The 20,711-nt window shown below is 42.7% G+C and overlaps 1 protein-coding gene across 2 annotated transcripts in view; it reads right to left on the bottom strand.

The window, feature by feature from the left end:
• LOC115152435 (LHFPL tetraspan subfamily member 3 protein) overlaps positions 1-5,321 on the bottom strand; it is a 73,892-nt gene extending 68,571 nt beyond the window's left edge. For both annotated transcript variants that reach the window (XM_029697313.1, XM_029697312.1), the window contains exon 1: positions 3,606-5,321. In XM_029697313.1, the coding sequence (XP_029553173.1) occupies positions 3,606-4,038 (433 nt within the window). In that variant the 5' untranslated portion in view covers positions 4,039-5,321. The remainder of the gene's footprint in view (positions 1-3,605) is intronic.
• Positions 5,322-20,711: the final 15,390 nt, after the last annotated feature.

Consider the following 20,711-nt stretch of genomic DNA (forward strand, 5'->3'; position numbering starts at 1 on the left):
GATCAAATAGACCAGGCTGGGGTTTGGGGTTTGATAAGTCAATGAGAGAAGTGAAAGATTCTTCCTTAGTTTTTAATTTTCTTGATATCGAAATGCACAACCTAGATTTAAGCCAATGTCTTAAGTAGTTGAACATAGTGAAAGTGACAAACTGAAACGTTTTTATTTAGCCAGAAACTTTATATCGAAGAAGTGTCTTTCATTTGATGGCTTGCGTATGCGCAGTTCGGCGCGAGACGACCGTTAGACCTGATGACGTGTTTCTGCGCGTGGACTTAGCTAGCCAACATAGCCATAACATCAGACTCATGAGGCAGACATGCCAGAACGTTCCGATTCGAAACCAAAGTTTGCAGGCAAAACCTTTGCAGTGGTTTTAGTCAAGGCAGTTGATGCAAACTATCCACTTACGAAATGCACTCATTAAAAAGAACCTCCACGATGTCCATCTTGCTAGCTACTATTTAGCATTTTATTCAAGTGGATAAGGTAGCGACGTAGGCAGTGATGTAGTTTCTCTATACCAAAAGAGTCTGTCATTTAAACCAGACCCTAGTTACCTAGGGTTGGCTTTTCAAGACTAGGTAGGGAACTGAGTCCTTGGAAGGGAGTAGTGGCGAGTGGGACCGAAAAGGAGCACTTATGCGCTCATCGCCTTTTTAGGAAATGCATGGAGTGCACTACACACATGGATGGTAGACATTTTGAGTAGCTATAACAGAATCTCTACCCTACTGCTCCTCCTCTGTCTCCTGGTGGTTTTTACTCTTTCATTAACGCTGCAACCTATTTCCTTGGTTTTGCATGAAGCCTTTTCGCAGCTCTTTCCCCAGGTTTTAAACCGAGAGAGAGAAGTGCACCTCTGAGATCCAGAGATATAGATATATGCTCACTCACACACTTAACTGATACACTCACATACACTGAGTATACTAAACATTAGGAACACCTTCCTAATACTGAGTTGCAGCCCCCCCTCTCCCTTTTGCCAGCAGAACAGCCTTAATTCTACATCTACAAGGACTCTACAAGGTGTTGAAAGTGTTCCACAGGGACGCTGGCCCATGTTGACTCCAATGCTTCCAACAGTTGTGTCCTATATTGACTTGTACTGATTTGTATTACTCTCTAATCTTGAGGCTAGAAAACATAACATTATGGTAAAGGTCACATCAGGAACGCAAGTTAAGTGAACCACCTGTGCACCACTGCCCTAGCCAAGCCACGTCAGATATATGCAGAAGCCTTCCCTAACCTAACCTTGAGCGAAACAAAAAGTTATGGAAGTTGACTCTGATGAATAGTGAAGCTCGCCTTGCACGCACGCACACACACACACCCACATACACCCCCCCCCCACACACAACTGCTGTTGGTTTGAAAAGGCTGCTTGTTTCCCTCGTCTCTTTCATCTCTCTAACTGCAGCACCACGAGCACAGTGGTGCCCTCATTAAGACTGGCTTATTGCTGCCTTTATTCAGACCAAGATAACACATTATAGACCTGGACTCCTTCCAAATAATCACCTTCTCATTCGGATTGTATGTGTGTGTGTTTGGGTGTGTGTTCAGTGTGTGTGTGGTCAGAGAGAGAGTGGGAAAAAGAGAAAGAGAGAGTAGGAACCATTTGATGCAATGCTTATTTACATGTTTAGCTTGATTGGAGAGGAAGGAAAGAAGATTCCAGGAATTTGACAAAATCTGAACTAGAATGTTCTAAAATATTATTTTATATTAGCATTATCTCACATTAGCATTAAAACACTAAGTAAATATACTGTATGTTGATGGTGTTGAGTCCCAAATGTTACCCTAATTCTTATATAGTGTACTACTAATAGTGTACTACTTTTGACCAGAGCCCAGGAAACCCAGCAGCCATGCAGTTCTTGACTCAAACTGATGCACCTGGCACCTACTACCATACCCCGTTCAAAGGCACTTAAATGTTTTGTCTTGCCCATTCACCCTCTGAATGGCACCCGTACACAATCCATGTCTCAATTGTCTCAAGCCTTAAAAATCCTTCTTTAACCTGTCTCCTCCCCTTCATCTACACTAATTGAAGTGGATTTAACAAGTGACATCAATAAGGGATCATAGCTTTCACCTGGATTCACCTGGTCAGTTCATGTCATGGAAAAAGCAGGTATACTTAACATTTTGTATACTCAGTGTATTCTGAACTGCATGCACCTGTGACAACAACATGGCTGCAGGTGCAACCCATATAGCTGTCCATTCAGCACCAAAGACAGCTCTAACCAGTCTATTTCTCCCTGCAGAACCACCCGCTAACCAACCAATACTGAACAAAAATATAAACGCAACATGCAATAATTTAAATGATTTCAACGACTTTACTGAGTTACAGTTCATATAAGGAAATCAGTCAATTGAAATAAATTCATTAGGCCCTAATCGATGGATTTCACATGACTGGGCAGGGGCGCAGGCATGGGTGAGCTTGGGAGGGTATGGGCCTACCCACTTGAATGAGTTTTCCCCACAAAAGGGCTTCATTACAGAGAGAAATACTCTGTTCCTGGGCTGGTGTGGTTACACGTGGTCTGCAGTTGTGAGGCCGGTTGAATGTACTGCCAAATTCTCTAAAACAACATTGTAAGTGGCTTATGGTAGAGAAATTAACATTCAATTCTCTGGCAACAGCTCTAGTGGACATTTCTGCAGTCAGCATGCCAATTGCAGGCTCCCTCAAAACTTAAGACATCTGTGGCATGGTGCTGTGTGACAAGACTGCACATTTTAGAGTGGCCTTTTATTGTCACCAGCACAAGATGCACCTATGTAATGATCATGCTGTTTAATCAGCTTCTTGATATGCCACTCCTCCAGTGGATGGATTATCTTGGCAAAAGATACATGCTCACTAACAGGGATGTAAACAAATTTGTGCACAAAATTGTAAAGAAATACGTTTTTTGTGCGTATGGAAAAATTCTGGGATCTTTTATTTCAGCTCACAAAACATGGGACCAACACTTTACACTTTGCGTTTATATTTTTGTTCAATATACATGGCTGTCCCTTCAGCACCATTGTCAGTGCCAATCGCAATACCTAACCAATCTACATGGCTCTCCTTTCAGCACAATGGACAGTGCCACATTACATATCTGTTTTCAGCACTCTTTTCAGACAGGATTAAAACAGTAGTGCTGTTTGTTCAGCACCACCTGCCTACCACCATACAGTCGGCAGGACCGAATACCCTCCTAACCAGAAAACATACTAGATGGATAAACATAGGGCTATTTCCTAATTCATTGGAATTGTTACAATGTAGGGCCAAAAATGTGTCAGTGCACAGGCAGTCCGCATTAGTCTATTTCTTAACATGAAACCTGAAATCCTAACACTTGATTAGTTCCATGCATAGGAAGACACTGAAATAATAGGCATATGTGTTAACTTTTGATCACTTTACCAGGCCAGATAAGCTGACAATACATAATATTCAGTTCATTTGTAGGCATATAGCTAACCTAAAACGCTATACACAAACCTTGCAGGTGGAAGGTTTAGGACTACTTCCAAGACATTACTCAAAAAACAAGCTGACCTAGCGGCACTCACTGACTTACCCGAGGCCCCCTGCATCCAGCCGCAGATCTTATAGACGGTGGTGGTGGAGAACAGGAAGAAGAGAGTGAAAGAAGCAATGCAAGCTATCACCAGCATCATTGACATCCCGACGAAGAACGAAGCGGCCTTGAACGCGGTGGAAGGGATCTGAGCGAACTCGGTGAAGGTCCCTGTGCAGTCGAGCTCCCTCTGGATCCCATCGCCGGTGCAGAAGTGGAAGAGGCCGAAATAGCCGGCCTGTGGGGTGTCCACGCCGTCCCCGATCCAATAGGGCTGGCTGAAGATCACCACGTTCAAGATGGCGAACAGGATGGTGAAGATGGCCCACAGGAGTCCGATGGCACGGGAGTTGCGGACATAGTTATGCTGGTATAGTTTAATATCTTCCGAAGACATCGATGGGAGCATCGACGCAGCCGATCCGGGTATCATTGTAGCACAGTTTGTGTTGTATCCCAGTCCCGGTATTCTTATGAAGTAGGTAAGCCTATTAAAGTAGGTCTATGAGCAAAGGGGGGCACTGACTAATTAATTAGTTGAGCAATGGAGGAGTCAGTAGATATGTTTGCTGAATTAAATGCAACCCAAAGTAGCCTATGCACCCATGCAACTGAATGAATCACATCAAAGGCAACATCTGGCAAGCATATTCAACTCATGACGTCGCACCTCGATGCTGGCGCATAAACTGAATAGCCAAAAGCTAATCTGCAAGCTTGCGCCTTTATTTAGCCTAAATGATAACTCTGAGAATGTGGCGACTCCTGAACTAGCCTATATGAGAAATCATTTCCTCCCACCTTTCTCATAGGCTATGTATGGCCGTCTAACCGTTTGTCAGACATCGCTTCTGGCACATGTCACTTGTATGTCTCCGGAATACCTCCTTGAAAAACACAGCAAATATCAGATTGTTATTCGGATATTACCCATAACACATTACTCCTTTTAAGATTCAAAACAATATCAAATAATAAGGACTTCCAATAGCTAATAGAACAGCAGTTTTTGCAATAGCCTATGGCTCTTTCCTAAGCAATGATTACGACAGCGACGGGGTCAAACCGGAGCAAACGAAACGCAATGTCTATGATGCTTTCCTTCTTCTATAGCCCAAATCACAATCCTGCGGGATAATTCACAGCATCTAGCGGGCTATAGATAACGCACAGCCCAGTCCAGGTAGTTGCTACAGATATTTTTTCCACGAGCTACGGCAGCATCAGCAGCCTCCGTCAGTGATGCCGGAAGAAGGATGAGGAGGATGAGAGAAAAGAGAGACACGATTCAATACCCTCACCAGAGGAAGCGGACAGAGATGAGCGTGTCAGCGCTGACGGTGTTCCGTTCTCTCAATCTATAACAACTCTGTGTTTGTCTGTCCCATGAGCTGGTTTTAATATAGGCTGTTACATTCTCAGCACTATTTTCAAAGATATGTATAGCCTACGTGAAAAGCCGTCAAAAACACTGATGCATCACAACCCACTCTAGCTCTGGTAGGCTACCCTCTGTAGGCTAGGCTACGGAACAGCATCCAGATGACAATCCCTCCTAAATCACTGCAATCAGATGATCTGAGCCGTTCGTTCGTCGAAATGGAGCCTATACAATAATCGCGGAACCGTTTTGCTCACGCGAGCAGGGGGAAATTGTCCATCACAGACAGATTCCGTTGCACTGGCCCGGTTTAGTTAGTGCACGCGGCGCGCCTCCCCCGGTCTCTTTCCAAAATGGTAGACTACCGGTGCAGAACTGATCGCCACCGCTGCTGCTGTGCTCATAACAGGGGGGGGCAATATGTCTTGTATACTGCACAAAAATATAAACGCAACATGTAAAGTGTTGGTCCCATGTTTCAAGAGCTGAAATAAAAGAAATGTTCTATATGCATCAAAAGGTTATTTATCTCAAATGTTGTGCACAACTTTGTTTACATCCCTGTTAGTGAGCATTTATCCTTTGCCTAGATAATCCATCCACCTGACAGGTGTGGCATATCAATAAGGTGATTAAACAGCATGATCATTACACAGGTACACCTTGTACTGGGGACAATATAAGGCCACTCTAAAATGTGCAGTTTTGTCACACAACACCATGCCACAGGTGGCTCAAATTTTGAAGGGAGCATGCAATTGGCATGCTGACTGCAGGAATGTCCACCAGAGCTGTTGCCAGAGAATTGAATGTCAATTTCTCTACCATAAGCTGCCTCCAACATCATTTTAGAGAATTTGGCAGTACGTCCAACCGGCCTCACAACTGCAGACCACGTGTAACCACACCAGTCCAATATCTCCACATCCGGTTTCTTCACCCTCAGGATGGTCTTAGACCAGCCACCGGGACAGCTGATGAAACTGAGGAGTATTTCTGTCTGCAATAAAGACCTTTTGTGGTGAAAAACATATTCTCATTGGCTGGGTCTGGCTCCCCAGTGGGTGGGCCTGGCTCCCAAGTGGGTGGGTCTATGCCCTCCCAGACCCACCCATGGCTGCGCCCCTGCCTAGTCATGTGAAATCTCTAGATTAGAGCTAAATTAATTTATTTAAATTGACTGATTTCCTTTTATGAACAGTAACTGTTGCATTTTGCATGAATATTTTTGTTCAGTATAGATAAGGAAGGACATCCGAGTGTGTTGCTGCCATTGAGGAAACAGAGTCATCTCACACCCATTTACCCATTTCCTAAAATGAAAACAGACATTAAAATGGATTACTATTCTCTTTTTAAATTATGCCCAGTTCACAAGGCCCCTTGGTGATGTGAGGCCTGAGGCAATTTCCTCTTCTGCCTAATGGTACGTCCACCACTGAGTGCTGGCATTCAAAGATATGATTTACCTGTGGCCACATAGTGATTGGATGACTGCTACTTTGTTCATCAAAATGAATTATAAATTCATAGCCTAATATACATAATGGTAGATGAACTCACATACATGTCTAATATTTCCACAGTATCCCATGCACACAGTGTTTAAGGTTTGCACATATGCTGTAACATACAGATTTGGTTCAGTTTTCAAGTTTGAAGTTTCATCCAATGAGGGATCACAGCTGGGGGGAGAAGGATGTTTCACAACACAGGATGGAGATTATTTTGATCTGGATTAAACAGGGTTCTAACAAACTGGCCCCTATTACATCATCATCAGGATGACTCATCACCCAGCCAGGGTTTAGCTGGTTAGTTAATACAAATCTTTCCCAAATTGCACCCCATTCCCTACATAGTGCACTACTTTTGACCAGAGCCAGTCAAAAGTGATGCACTATAGGGTGCTATTTAGGATGCTGCCATGCAATGAGTAGCCATATAGCCTGTTCTGCCTTTGGATTAATACATAGATTCATACACAGTATTTGGGGGGATTTGTGTGTTAAAAGCTGTCTTTTAGGGCACATGATTGCCGTTATCCATGGTGCTGAGTGAAGAACCATGTAGGTTGGTGCTGTCCATGGTGCTAAACCAACACAGTAGCTCGTAGTTCTGTGAAAGGACTGCAATGGGGAGACTGCTTGTAGACCCCTAGATCTGAGGCTGTAGGATAGAGCTTATGCAACATGGTAAGAGCTTCATCTTACCTTTTGAATGGCTGGGTCGGCATAGAAGGCAGGAAAATTATGGGCCTATTGGGGCTTGAGGAGAAGGTATTAATGTATCTGTCGGTCTTACCATTATGTAGGCTTCTGTGTGTTTTTGATGTAACGTTTCAATAGGCCTAGTCCACGTTGGGAAGGCATGTTACACCAAACTAAAATATTACACACCCTACCCTCTCATTGAATTAACTAAAAAAATAAGGATTACCACCACAAATAACAATAACTGTAGCAACCCTGTATTTATAAACGTGGATATCAACTTTACCACTTCAGCAAGCTTTTGTGGAAGAGTCGATACCACGCAGGGCTCCGGGCCAGAAGATTGAGAGTTCGCCGGCCACCACAGACGAGCTCACTCTCCCTGCCTGTCTCATTACACTACGATCAGAGCCAGCTGCAGACAATTATCATCTAGGCACAAGCCTGGGCAACCCCAGTCCTCGGGGCCTGATTGGTGTCACACTTTTCCCCAGCCCCAGCTAACACACCTGACTCCAATAATCAACTAATCATGATCTTCAGTTAAAAATACAATTAGTTTAAATCAGCTGTGTTTGCTAGGGATGGTGGAAAAGTGCGACACCAATCAGGCCCCCGAGGACTGGAATTGCCCAAGCTTGAAAGGGGTAATTAGATTTTCAACATTTTGATGCTATATTTATAATTATATAAATTGTATTCTACCAATATTTTCTACCAACAGGTTTCTGTTCCAATAAGCAAAACATAACTGCATACCGATTACCGACTTTGGGCGCTTCAACGTCAAGGTTTGCGTTTTCAACACCACAATCAAAAACAGTATGTCAATCTCGACAAACAGAAAATATATCCCTCCCTACTTTATACTCAGTATCAAAGGCTTGGCCAGACAACTTCTTAAGGTCATTCTGTCACGTCCTGACCAGTAAAGGGGTCATTTTGTTATTGTAGTTGGTCAGGACGTGGCAGGGGGGTGTTTGTTTTGTGTGTTTCTGTTTTTTTTGGGTTATGTTCTATGTTAATATTTCTGTTTGTTCTAGTTTTTCTATTTCTATGATTAGTTTATTGGGTTGACCTTCAATTGGAGGCAGCTGTTTCTCGTTGCCTCTAATTGAAGGTCCTATTTAGTAGGGGTGTTTTTCCATGGGTAGTTGTTCCATGTATAGCTGTGTAGCCATACAGGACTGTTTTTTTTGTCATTGTTTGTTATTTTTTTAAGTGTTCACGTTTATCCAAATAAAAAAGGAAGATGAGCACGATACCCGCTGCGCCTTGGTCCACTTTTTACGACTCTCCTGACACATTCAACTATTTGTTGTTTTGTAACAGATTTCTCTTTCCATTCATCAGTGGCCGGGGCACAGTTTGGATGCTGGAATAATATTAGAGTGGAGTGGACCAACATGCACAGGTAGCCTACAGGAGTCTTTTGAAGTACCCTAATCAGATTAAAACTTTGACTGGTTGTGTTTACGCCACAAAATTTTTAAAAACATTTTAAGAGTTAAATGACAAGTATTTAGGCAATATTGAAGTGTTAGGTTCTATGTATGTGAGGAATAGAGAGGAGGCAGACTGCGCGTTAAGGTGTCCTGATTAACTGGGCCTGCTGAGCACATAGCCCTACAGTGCCTTCGGAAAGTATTCAGAACCTTCGACTTTTTCCACATTTTGTTACGTTAGACTTATTCTAAAATGTATAAAATACCCCATAATGACAAATCAAAGCAGGTTTTTAGATATTTTGCCACATTTATAAACAAAATTAAAACGGAAATATTACATTTACATAAGTATTCAGACCCTTTACTCAGTACTTTGTTGAAGCACTTTTGGCAGCCATTACAGCCTCAATTATTCTTGGGTATGACGCTACAAGCTTGGCACACCTGTATTTGGAGAGTTTCTCCCATTCTTCTCTGCAGATCCTCTCAAACTCTGTCAGGTTGGATGGGGAGCATCGCTGCACAGCTATTTTCAGGTCTCTCCAGATATGTTAGAAAGGATTCTGAATGGACCACTCAAGGACATTCAGAGACTTGTGCCGAAGCCACTCCTGCATTGTCTTGGCTGTGTGCTTAGGGTCATTGTCCATTTGGAAGGTGAACCTTCACCCCAGTCTAAGGTCCTGAGCATTCTGGAGCAGGTTTTCATTAAGGATCTCTGTATTTTGCTCCGTTCATCTTTACCTCGATCCTGACTAGTCTCCCAGTCCCTGCCGCTGAAAAACATCCCCACAGCATGATGCTGCCACCACCATGCTTTACCGTAGGGATGGTGCTAGGTTTCCTCCAGACGTGACGATTGGCATTCAGTCTAAAGAGTTCAATCTTGGTTTCATCAGACCAGAGAATCTTGTTTCTGTTTCTTATGGTCTGAGAGTCCTTTAGGTCCCTTTGGCAAACTCCAAGCAGGCTGTCTGTGCCTTTTACTGAGAAGTGGCTTCTTGCCACTCTACCATAAAGGCCTGATTAGTGGAGTGCTGCAAAGATGGTTATCCTTATGGAAGGTTCTCCCAACTCCACAGAGGAACTCTGGAGCTCTGTCAGAATTACCATCGGGTTCTTGGTCAACTCCCTGACCAAGGCCCTTCTACACGGATTGCTCAGTTTGGCCGGGCAGCCAGCTCTAGGAAGAGTCTTGGTGGTTCCAAACTTCTTCCATTTAAGAATGATGTAGGTGAAGGCCACTGTGTTCTTGGGGACCAATATCTGTGCCTCGACACAATCCTGTCTCGGAAGCTCTACGGACAATTACTTCGACCTCATGGCTTAATTTTTGCTCTGACATGTACTGTCAACTGTGGGTCCTCATATAGACATGTGTGTCTTTTCAAATCATGTCCAATCAATGGAATTGAACACAGGTGGACTCCAATCAAGTTGTAGAAACATCTCAAGGATGATCAATTGGAAACAATATGCATATGAGCTCAATTTCGATTGTCACAGCAAAGGGTCTGAATATTTATGTAAATAAGGTATTTCTGTTTTTTATTTGTAATAAATGTACAAACATTTATAAAACCTGTTTTCGCTTCGTCATTGTGGGATATTGTGTGGATTGCTGGGGTTATAGTTTTTTAAATCCATTTTAGAATAAGGCTGTAACGTAACAAAATGTGGAATTCACTGTATGTGGCCACATTATTATACAACTTGGGAGAATGATGATCCGCAACAGACAGTGCATCTCAGTATCAGACGTAAAAATACAGCCAGACTGCCCTGCTATTGGGCCATTCTAGACCTTATAAACTGTCATGAGTAGACCCACTACTGATCCAAATGGAATGAAACAACTGTTCTGTTCTTTCATGTGCAATGATGCACCTGGCCTCTCTACTGCCAGTCAGCTATTCCTTTATGTTCTTCTATTCCTCTATGTTCTTGTGGATTGTAACGGCCGTCGAAGGGAGTAGACCAAGGCGCAGCGGGTTGAGTGCTCATCTTAAACTTTTATTTGAAGAGAACACAAAAACAAGAAAAACGCACGACAGCAAAACAGTCTTGCAGGCTATACACAGCAGTGCAAAAACAACTTCCCACAAAAGACAGGTGAAAAAAGGGCTACCTAAGTATGACTGCCAATCAGCAACAACGATGTATAGCTGTTCCTGATTGAGAGCCATACCAGGCCAACACAAAGAAATACACAACATAGAAAAACCATAGAAATACAAAACATAGAACAATACCCCAAAACCCCGACAACACAAAACAAACACACCCCTGCCACGCCCTGACCAAACTACAATAACAAATAACCCCTTATACTGGTCAGGACGTGACATGGATTTATATAGAAAATTGGTGCATGACACACAGGTTGGGATACCAAGGTCAACTGTGAACCAACTATATTAATTTGGGGACAGGTTGAAACACACATGAAGCTTTCATGGACATTTAGCTAGCTTGCTGTTTTGTCCTGGGAGATGGACATGGGTTTCTATTCTACCTGAGGTGCATATGGTCCTTTTTTTTGTTTCTGGATCTTTGTGAAGTTTTGACAAATTTTAGGTCACACAGAATCATGTGCTCTGTACCCACGGCAATTGTTCCACTGATGAAGGGGAAAACCTTATTTGTTTTTGTCTGGTTTTCTTTGATTGGTATCTCCTCGTTTATTCTTCTGTGGATTTTAAATGGCAGTTGGTAACCACGTTTAAGCTGTATTACTGCCACCAATGGGACTGGAGTGTGGACCTTGTTCATCTTTCAATCACCCATGTGGGTATATGCTTGTAAAAAACAATGAGTAGATGGGAGAGGCGGGACTTGCAGCGCGTCAAGTTCTGTTTTGGCGTCTGGCTACGCCGATGCCAGCGAGCAGTTTGGATGAGATGATTGAATAACATATATGTACAGTCAACTTGGGCGGTCTGGTCAGCATGTTATCCTTGGAAGACATGGACATCGCTTTTATTTAGTTGCATAAAGTTCAGCTTTCCCCAACTTTGGTCCTGCCATGTTCACACGCCCCTGCCCGTACGCCCATCACCCAATGGTCCCCCGGCCCACTTCACTTCCCTGCATTGAAAATAAATGGGGCTCTGTTGTTTCATTGCCCCCAACGAGTAATGTGGAAATGAACTGTTAGACTGGTAGAGTATATTGACCTGTGGTATAGTAAGCACCCGGAAAAGCGTAGTGCATAAGGGAAGTAACAAGTCTGTCTGTCTGTCTGTCTGTCTGTCTGTCTGTCTGTCTGTCTGTCTGTCTGTCTGTCTGTCTGTCTGTCTGTCTGTCTGTCTGTCTGTCTGCCTGCCTGCCTGCCTGCCTGCCTGCCTGCCGGAAATTATGCACCGACTAATCCAGCCTGTAGATGGTCCTGTTGCTCTTGTAATAAAGCCTCCATTGACAAAATGCAGTATTCTAGTTGGCCAGCAGGGGTCAATACAAACTCACACTAGACAGAGCCGTAGATACAGTATCTCAATTTTGGAGAATTTTTAGAGCAGGGATATCCAAATCTTTCTCTACAAGGTCTGGGAGTACAGCTGTATTTCTGTTCTACTTGATCATTAATTGCACCCACCTGGTGTCCCTGGTCTAAATCAGTACCTGCTTAGGACAGGAGATTGCTGACACCTTAATTGGGGAGAATGGGCTTGTGGTAATGGCAGGAGCGGAATGGGTGGAATGGTATCAAATACATCAAAACATGGTTTCTCTGTGGCGCAGTTGGTAGAGCATGGTGTTTGCAACACCAGCATGGTGTGTGCAACGCCAGGGTTGTGTGTTCAATTCCCATGGGGGGCCAGTACAAAAAAAAAATGTATGAAATGTATGCATTCACTACTGTAAGTTGCTCTGCATAAGAGCGTCTGCTAAATGACTTAAATGTAATGTTTGATGCCATTTCATTTGCACCCTTCCAGATGTTATTATGAGCCGTCCTCCACTGCTCCTTAGAGGGTAGACTGGGGGGGAGAAATCTGTGGAACTGGCTTTGAGGTCCAGGTGTGAATTTGAGGGTTCTAGAGTAATGGCCAGTGAAAGACATGTAATTTTATCATGCTTATTTGGATCCAATAGATAGAGAACATCCCCGGGTCATTAGATTATTATTTGGACACTGACACATTTTCATCCACAGTTAACTAACATAGTAGTGTTAATATATCATATTTAATAAATGTTTTTATCCAAAGCAACTTCCAGCATTTATGCATACATTTTATGTATGGTTGGTCTAGGGAATCAAACTCACTATTCTGACATTGCAGGCACCATGCTCTGCCAACTGAGCTACAGAGGACCACAGCTCAGAAAAAGGCAAAACAGCACATCTTATGTGTAGCACTTTAATGTAGTCAGTGGCCATAGTTTAATGTACAATGGCAATATGTTCAAACAGATAGACATGGTCTACAAACACCTGTAAACCATGTTTTCTGTTGCCAGCATGCCTGGTCCTAGAGATAGCCACTGTGTCAGTAGTACTCTGTTGTTTTGGCTTGAAGACACTGGCTTGATTCAGCTATTCTGTGATTTTCCCACTGCAGCTTACTAAGACTAGGAGAATGGTTGGCCAACACAGGGTTTAAGGAATTTGAAGGAAAGGGGCATAATCAGACAGAGACGCAGGCATTAGGCCCAGACAGGGCTAGACCAATGGACCAAAGGATGCAGAAGGCATACATGGGTTCAAATAGTATTTAAAATATTTTAAATACTTAAGGTGTGATTGTTTGAGCTTGCCTGCAGCAATGGAACCAATTAACTAGTTCCAAAAGGGCAAACTAATCTCGCCCATCTGGCCTTCCAAATTCTAAATACTATTTGAACCCAGGTTTTGGAGGCAGGGATGAGGCGGGAAACAGACAGGAAAGAGAGGGGAGGAATTAAAGAGAAAAAGAGGACAGAGATGGTGCCTTTGCGAGTTGGTGGGAAAGAATAGCTGGGAGAGGATGAGAGAGATTTGGGGGCAGCTGCCTCAACTAATTTAGGGATGAAAGATAGCCAGTAAACATCCACTACGGTTGACTAAAAACTCAGTAGCAGTGTACTGTATTGCTGAACACAATCAGTGTGTGTCTGTATGTGTGTGTGTGTAGAAAGTGCCAGAGAGAGAACGCCTGGGTGGAAAGAGATAATGGGGAGGTCGTGGGGAGGTTTGTTTTGTTTTCTCTGTGTGTGTGTATGTGTATGTGTATGCGTGTGTGTGTGTGTGTGTGTGTGTGTGTGTGTGTGTGTGTGTATTGTTGTGAATGGATGGTTTCTTGTTGCTGAAAGTGTCTCTTATGTTTGCAGGTACTGGTCCCTGTTTGCCTGTTTGTGATGTTGTTGGTGAGCTCTGTGTTCTAAATAATGTTCTAAGAATTGTTCTAATATTCCTGTCTTCTTAGAGCTCTGTGATGGTCATAGAACTCTCTAGGTTTGGTAATTTGTTAATAAACATTTTGCCCACACGCTTCAAGAGCCTACGTATGAAACAGAAGACATTGGTTTCAAATACTAAATGGACAGTATTTTGATACTGTGTGTCCAGTGAATAAATATTTAAAAGATGTTGTTTAGTACAAGTGATCAACAACAACTGAGAGAATGGAGCCTAGAAGGCGGATAAAGTTTTTCAAGTGATAAGAGTATTTTTGTTTTTCAAGAGAATGCACAGCAAATAATAGCCTACACTCTAAGAAAAATCTAGAACCTAAAATGGTTCTTCGGCTGTCCCTATAGGATAACCCTTTGAAGAACCCTTTTTGGTTTCAGGTAGAACCCTTTTGGTTCCAGGTAGAACCCTTTTGGGTTCAATGTAAAACAATTTCTATAAAGGGTTCTACATGGAACCCAAAAAGGTTCTACCTGAAACCAAAAAGGGTTCTCCTATGGGGACAGCCGAAGATCCCTTTTGGAACCCTTTTTTCTAATAGTGTATTTGGTACACAGGAGTCTGGTATTATTGTTGTTAATGCTAAATGGTTTGTCCCCCCAGAGACTAAAGAGTTCTACAGACTGACACGTTGGGTTGTGAGTGACATTCCGGGCTTGTTGTTGTTCTTGAAAACAAGCTGGCCTATTGTAGAGGTAACCTCTACTGTGTCCAACAACTAACCACTCTTTCTGTGTGTGTGTGTGCATACTTGTCTCTCTCTGTGTTTGTGTGTGTGTGCGCTCGCATCCATGTCAGTATATGTGTGTGTCTGCTCTATTGTAGATGCTCTAACCCTACTGCTACCCACAACCACTCTTTCACAAACTGTTTACCATGACAATACCGGCTCTGGCACTTTCCCTGGCTGTCACTGTCATTCCCTCTTATCCTTATGTAATTTCATTGTAATTAGCTCGTGTTTTCATATTTCCTTAAGCCCCGTCGTTCATTTTGGCGTTTCCCCCCTCTGGTTCCTTTCATCTGTTACTGGGGGATCATACAGAGAGGCTGCCAAAAGTTTGGTGTATTGTGTGTGTGTGTGTGTGTGTGTGTTGTGGTGCGCTCTCAACTCGAGGATAATAAACCCGGCAGTAAACAAAAGATAAAATAGCCAAAGCAGAAGAGGGGGCAAAATCAACACAATGAAAATCTGTTGGATGGATACTGTGCTGACTGTTGGAGTGTGTCAATCTTGAATCTTTCTCAGGCGTTTGTGAAGAGCTATGAGAGCTACAGTATCTATGGGAGTTTGGGACATGTCTTTGTGGAATTGTCTAGTCTGCTTTGTTTGGTCAAAAGAGGCTGTGAGATCGATGTGTGTCAATAGTCTGCCTTCCCACTGGGCACAGATTCCAATTCAACATCTATTCCATGTTGGTTCAACATAATTTCATTGAAATTACATGGAAAAACGTTGATTCAACCAATGTGTGCCCAGTGGTTTTATTGTAAGTCAGTTGCAACTAAGTCCTCAATGTTTATATAACTATGATAGAACTTGGTTTCGAATAGTTCTGTGAAGATGATCGTCTGCTAATAGCTGGCCAGCAGAGGCAAGAAAGGGTTCAAAGTAGGGTTGCAAAATTTCCCCAAATTCCCATATTTTTCAGAAATCCTGTTTGGAAGATTCAGAGCATCAAGAGAGAATATGCAGGAAATCCCTGAATCCTCCAACTGGGATTTCCGGAAAACTTGAGAAGTGTGGGAAAGTTACTTTTTTTTTATTGCAACCCTGGTACTATAGGTTCCCATATCAGGTTACGAGTAATCTCATTATGCCCTATAGTAGTTGTGGAGTTATATCAAGGCCTATCGGAAGCTCTGTTAGAGGATCATGGTATCATGCCCCAGACTGTGTTGAAGCTTATGTCTACTCTGTGTCCTCGCCAGGCCTGTTACTACTGTCTGTGTCTTTCCTGTTGGGAAGTGGGGGTTTCTCCCTCTGTCTCCTCTCCAGGCCTGTTACTACTGTCTGTGTCTTCCCTGTTGGGAAGTGGGACCTTCTGTCTCTGTGTCCTCTCTAGGCCTGTTACTACTGTCTGTGTCTTCCCTGTTGGGAAGTGGGACCTTCTGTCTCTGTGTCCTCTCTAGGCCTGTTACTACTGTCTGTGTCTTCCCTGTTGGGAAGTGGGGCCTTCTGTCTCTGTGTCCTCTCTAGGCCTGTTACTACTATCTGTGTCTTCCCTGATGAGAAGTGGAGGCTTCTGTCTCTGTCTCCTTAGCCTCTCTCAACCTCTCTGGTTATCTCTGACATTCCATGTTTACTACTGTCGCTATGTTAGTAATACTCCAATTAGACTGATAATACATGGTGGTGTGCAAATGAGGCTTCTTGCATAGTTTGTGTGTGTGTGTGTGTGTGTGTGTGTGTGTGTGTGTGTGTGTGTGTGTGTGTGTGTGTGTGTGTGTGTGTGTGTGTGTGTGTGTGTGTGTGTGTGTGTGTGTGTGTGTGCGTGTGTGCGCATGAGTGTGCGTGTCTGTGTTTCTCACTGTTTGTACAGCATGTTCTGCCTTAGAGCAAACCAGGGAATTTGGGGCTGTTGTTGGTCTATGGCGAATACCTCTTTCTTACTTGTCCTAGTTTTATCAGTTGCAGTATTAGCATACTGTGGGCCCCTTCAATTCACACTGACATACTTTTTGAGTTTTTAAACCCTAAAGCACTGGCTGTCATTTATGAAGGTTAGTGAGGGCTCATTCAGTCTATATTCGCAGAGCGACAGCCAGCTCAGTAATAGCCAGGAAAATATCAGTTGTAATATTCATCTTATTTGACAGAGCCAGTCAAAGCTTGAGGCTAAACACACTTTTACATCTCACTCTTTCTTTTATTGATGGTATGTTTACTGGGCTTATAACATCAGACAACCATTTAGCATAGGTATAGCATAACCATGTTATTATTGATGACTCATATTTTGATATATTTCTTAGTGAAAGGTAGAAGGCTAGTGATGTGAGCAAAATGTGTACTGGGTATAGGGTTGAACGTAATTTTTGTGCCACTAGATGGCAGAATGCCCTTGCCTGCTTACTTTGGCTGGGCTTCTTTACTGCTGTAGGAGTCGAAACGAGTAACCAAAAAAGTGTTAAACAAATCAAAATATATTTGAGATTCATCAAAGTAGCCACCCTTTGCCTTGACGACAGCTTTGCACACTCTTGACATTCTCTCAACCAGCTTCATTAAGAAATGCTTTTCCAACAGTCTTGAAGGATTTCCCACATATGCTGAGCACTTGTTGGCTGCTTTTCCTTCACTCTGCGGTCCAACTTATCCCAAACCATCTCAATTGGGTTGAGGTCGGATGATTGTGGAGGCCAGGTCATGTGATGCAGCACTCCATCACTCTTCTTGGTCAAATAGCCCTTACACAGCCTGGAGGTGTGTTTTAGTTCATTGTCCTGTTGAAAAACAAATGATAGTCCCCCTGAGCCCAGACAAGATTGGATGGCGTATCACTGCAGAATGCTGTGGTAGCCATACTGGTTAAGTGTGTCTTGAATTCTAAATAAATCATTGACAATGTCATCAGCACAGCACCCCCACACAATCACACCACCTCCTCCATACTTCAAGGTGGGAACCACACATGCAGAGATAATCCATTCACCTACTCTGCATCTCCCAAAGACACGCCGGTTGGAACCAAAAATCTCAAATTTGGACACATCAGACCAAAGGACAGATTTCCACCGGTCTAGTGTCCATTGCTCGTGTTTCTTGGCCCAAGCGAGTCTCTTCTTAATATTGGTTTCCTTTAGTACATCGCACATCTGTAAATAGCCCACCCAACTACCTCATCCCCATATTTATATATATATTTTTGCTCCTTTACACCCCAGTATCTCTACTTGCACGTTCATCTTCTGCACATCTATCACTCCAGTGTTTAATTACTAAATTTGTATTATTTCGCCACTATGGCCTATATATTGCCTTACCTCCCTAATCTTACTTCATTTGCACACACTGTATATACACTTTTTTATTGTGTTATTGACTGTACGTTTGTTTATCCCATGTGTAACTCTGTGTAACCCTAATTGTTTGTGTCGCACTCCTTGGCTTTATCTTGGCCAGGTTGTAGTTGTAAATGAGAACTTGTTCTCAACTGGCCTACCTGGTTAAATAAAGGTGAAATAAAAATACAATTTAAAAAAGCAGTGGTTTCTTTGCAGCAATTCGATCATGAAGACCTGATTCACACAGTCTTCTCTGAACAGTTGATGTAGAGATGTGTTTGTTACTTGAACTCTGTGAAGCATTTATTTGGGCTGCAATCTTAGGTGCAGTGAACTCTAATGAGCTTATCCTCTGCAGCAGAGTTAATTCTGGGTCTTCCTTTCCTGTGGTGGTCCTCATGAGAGCCAGTTTCATCATAGAGCTTGATGGTGTTTGTGACTGCTCTTGGAGAAACTTTCAAAGTTCTTGAAATGTTCTGTATTGACTGACCTTCGTGTCTTAAATTAATGATGGACTGTCGTTTCTCTTTGCTAATTTGAGCTGTTCTTGACATAACATGGACTTGGTATTTTACCAAATAGGGCTATACAACCACTACCTTGTCACAACGCAACTGATTGGCTCAAATGCATTAAGAAGGAAAGAAATTCCACACATGAACTTTTAACAAGGCACACCTTGTTAAATAAAATGCACCTCATGAAGCTGGTTGAGAGAATTCCAACAGTGTGCAAAGCTGTCATCAAGACAAAGGGTGTCTACTTAGTAGAATCTCAAATATACAATCTATTTTTATATGTTGAAAAGAATGTGGGTTACTACATGATTCCATATGTGTTATTTCATAGTTTTGATGACTTCAGTATTATTCTACAAAGTAGAAAATAGTAAAAATCAATTAAAAACCTGGAATGAGTAGGTATGTGCAAACTTTTGACTGGTACTGTACATCCTTACAGTATATTATTTTGATTATTAAACATGCATGTTTTAATAACTCCCTCTTGATGAAATACATGTAGGCCTTTTAAAAAGAAGATTACTTTATTATCCATTGTCTATAGGACAAACAGACATTTCACACACACACACGCACACACACACACACACACACACACACACACACACACACACACACACACACACACACACACACACACACACACACACACACACACATAGTACGTGAAGCTATTTATTGTGTGCATGCACACACACAGACCGATAATGGTTATGGATTGAATAATACAGTATGTTACAATGTACTGATTTGCCTTGCTTTCTCGTTTGCCAAGCATTCTACAAATCAAATCAAATGTTGTTTGACACATGATTTGTAAACAACAGGTGTAGACTAACAGTGAAATGCTTGCTTACACCACAGTAAGTGAATGCGCTTTTCATTTTTTAAATTCCTGACAGTGATTGTGAATCTGAGGTTGCCCTTGAAGAAACCCAGCCAAACAGATGGTGCAAGAGCCTCCCTTTCAAATGTAATATGATTATGATTAAAATAGGCTATGTGCTCATTCAAGAGCTATTGGGATAGTGATGCAGTGTGTTGGCCATGTGTAGCAAATGGGGATGGGTGGTGTGTGTGTGCTTGTGTGTCTGTGTGTGTCTGTGTGTGTGTTTGTGTGTAAGAGCAAGAGAGAATGAGGGAGAGTAAATGGGATGTTGGTGGGCTGATATGAGTGTGTGTTAGTCAGTCAAGCTATGCCAGCCACGGAAATCAAATCCTATGAAATGGCTTTCGGGGTTGGTCAGTCAGTAGTAAATCTGGTAACCTAGCTCTAACCTGCCTACCCCAAACCTCAACACATTCCTCTACGATTTTAGCCATCTTATGCCACGATTTTGCTGTCCCTGAGAATATGTCCACATCGTGGGCAAATTCTTAGGTTGTAAACGATTTTCAGACATGTTGGCTCTATCAGTGTGACAGGTTCTAGGTCTGCTGATTAAGAACCACTACGTCTTGGCTCGTTCAGTGTGACAGGGTCTAGGTCTGCTGATTAACCTGTTAAGGGCTAGGGGGCAGTATTTTTACGTTCGGATGAAAAGCGTGCCCAGAGTAAACTGCCTGCTACTCGGGCCCAGAGTCGAATATTTGCATATTATTTGTAGATTTGGATAGAAAACACTCTGAAGTTTCTGAAACTGTTTGAATGATGTCTGTGAGTATAACAGAACTCATATGGCAGGCAAAAACCTGAGAGAAATCCAACCAGGAAGTGGGAAATCTGAGGGTTGCAGTTTTTCAATTGAATCTCTTTCCAAACTACAGGGTCTGTGGGGTCATTTTGCACTTCCTACGGCTTCCACTAGATGTCAACAGTCTTTAGAACCTTGTGTCATGCTTCTACTGTTACTGGGGAGAGAATAAGAGACCATTCAATCAGTGGACCGCCTGAGAGCATTGAGTTGTTTACTGCGCAGGCACGCAGGCACACCGTTCCTTCTTTTCCTCTGTAATGAATACGCTATTGTCCGGTTGGAATATTATCGAATATTTATGATAAAAAGACCCTAAGGATTGATTGGAAACATCGTTTGACATGTTTCTACGAATGGTAATGGAACATTTTGACTTTTCGTCTCTGGTTTTACGCTTGCGCATTTTGCCTTTGGATAGTGATCTGAATGCGCGAACAAAAGGA

This window comes from Salmo trutta, chromosome 17, assembly GCF_901001165.1.
Source record: "Salmo trutta chromosome 17, fSalTru1.1, whole genome shotgun sequence".
Classification (NCBI taxonomy): domain Eukaryota; kingdom Metazoa; phylum Chordata; class Actinopteri; order Salmoniformes; family Salmonidae; genus Salmo; species Salmo trutta.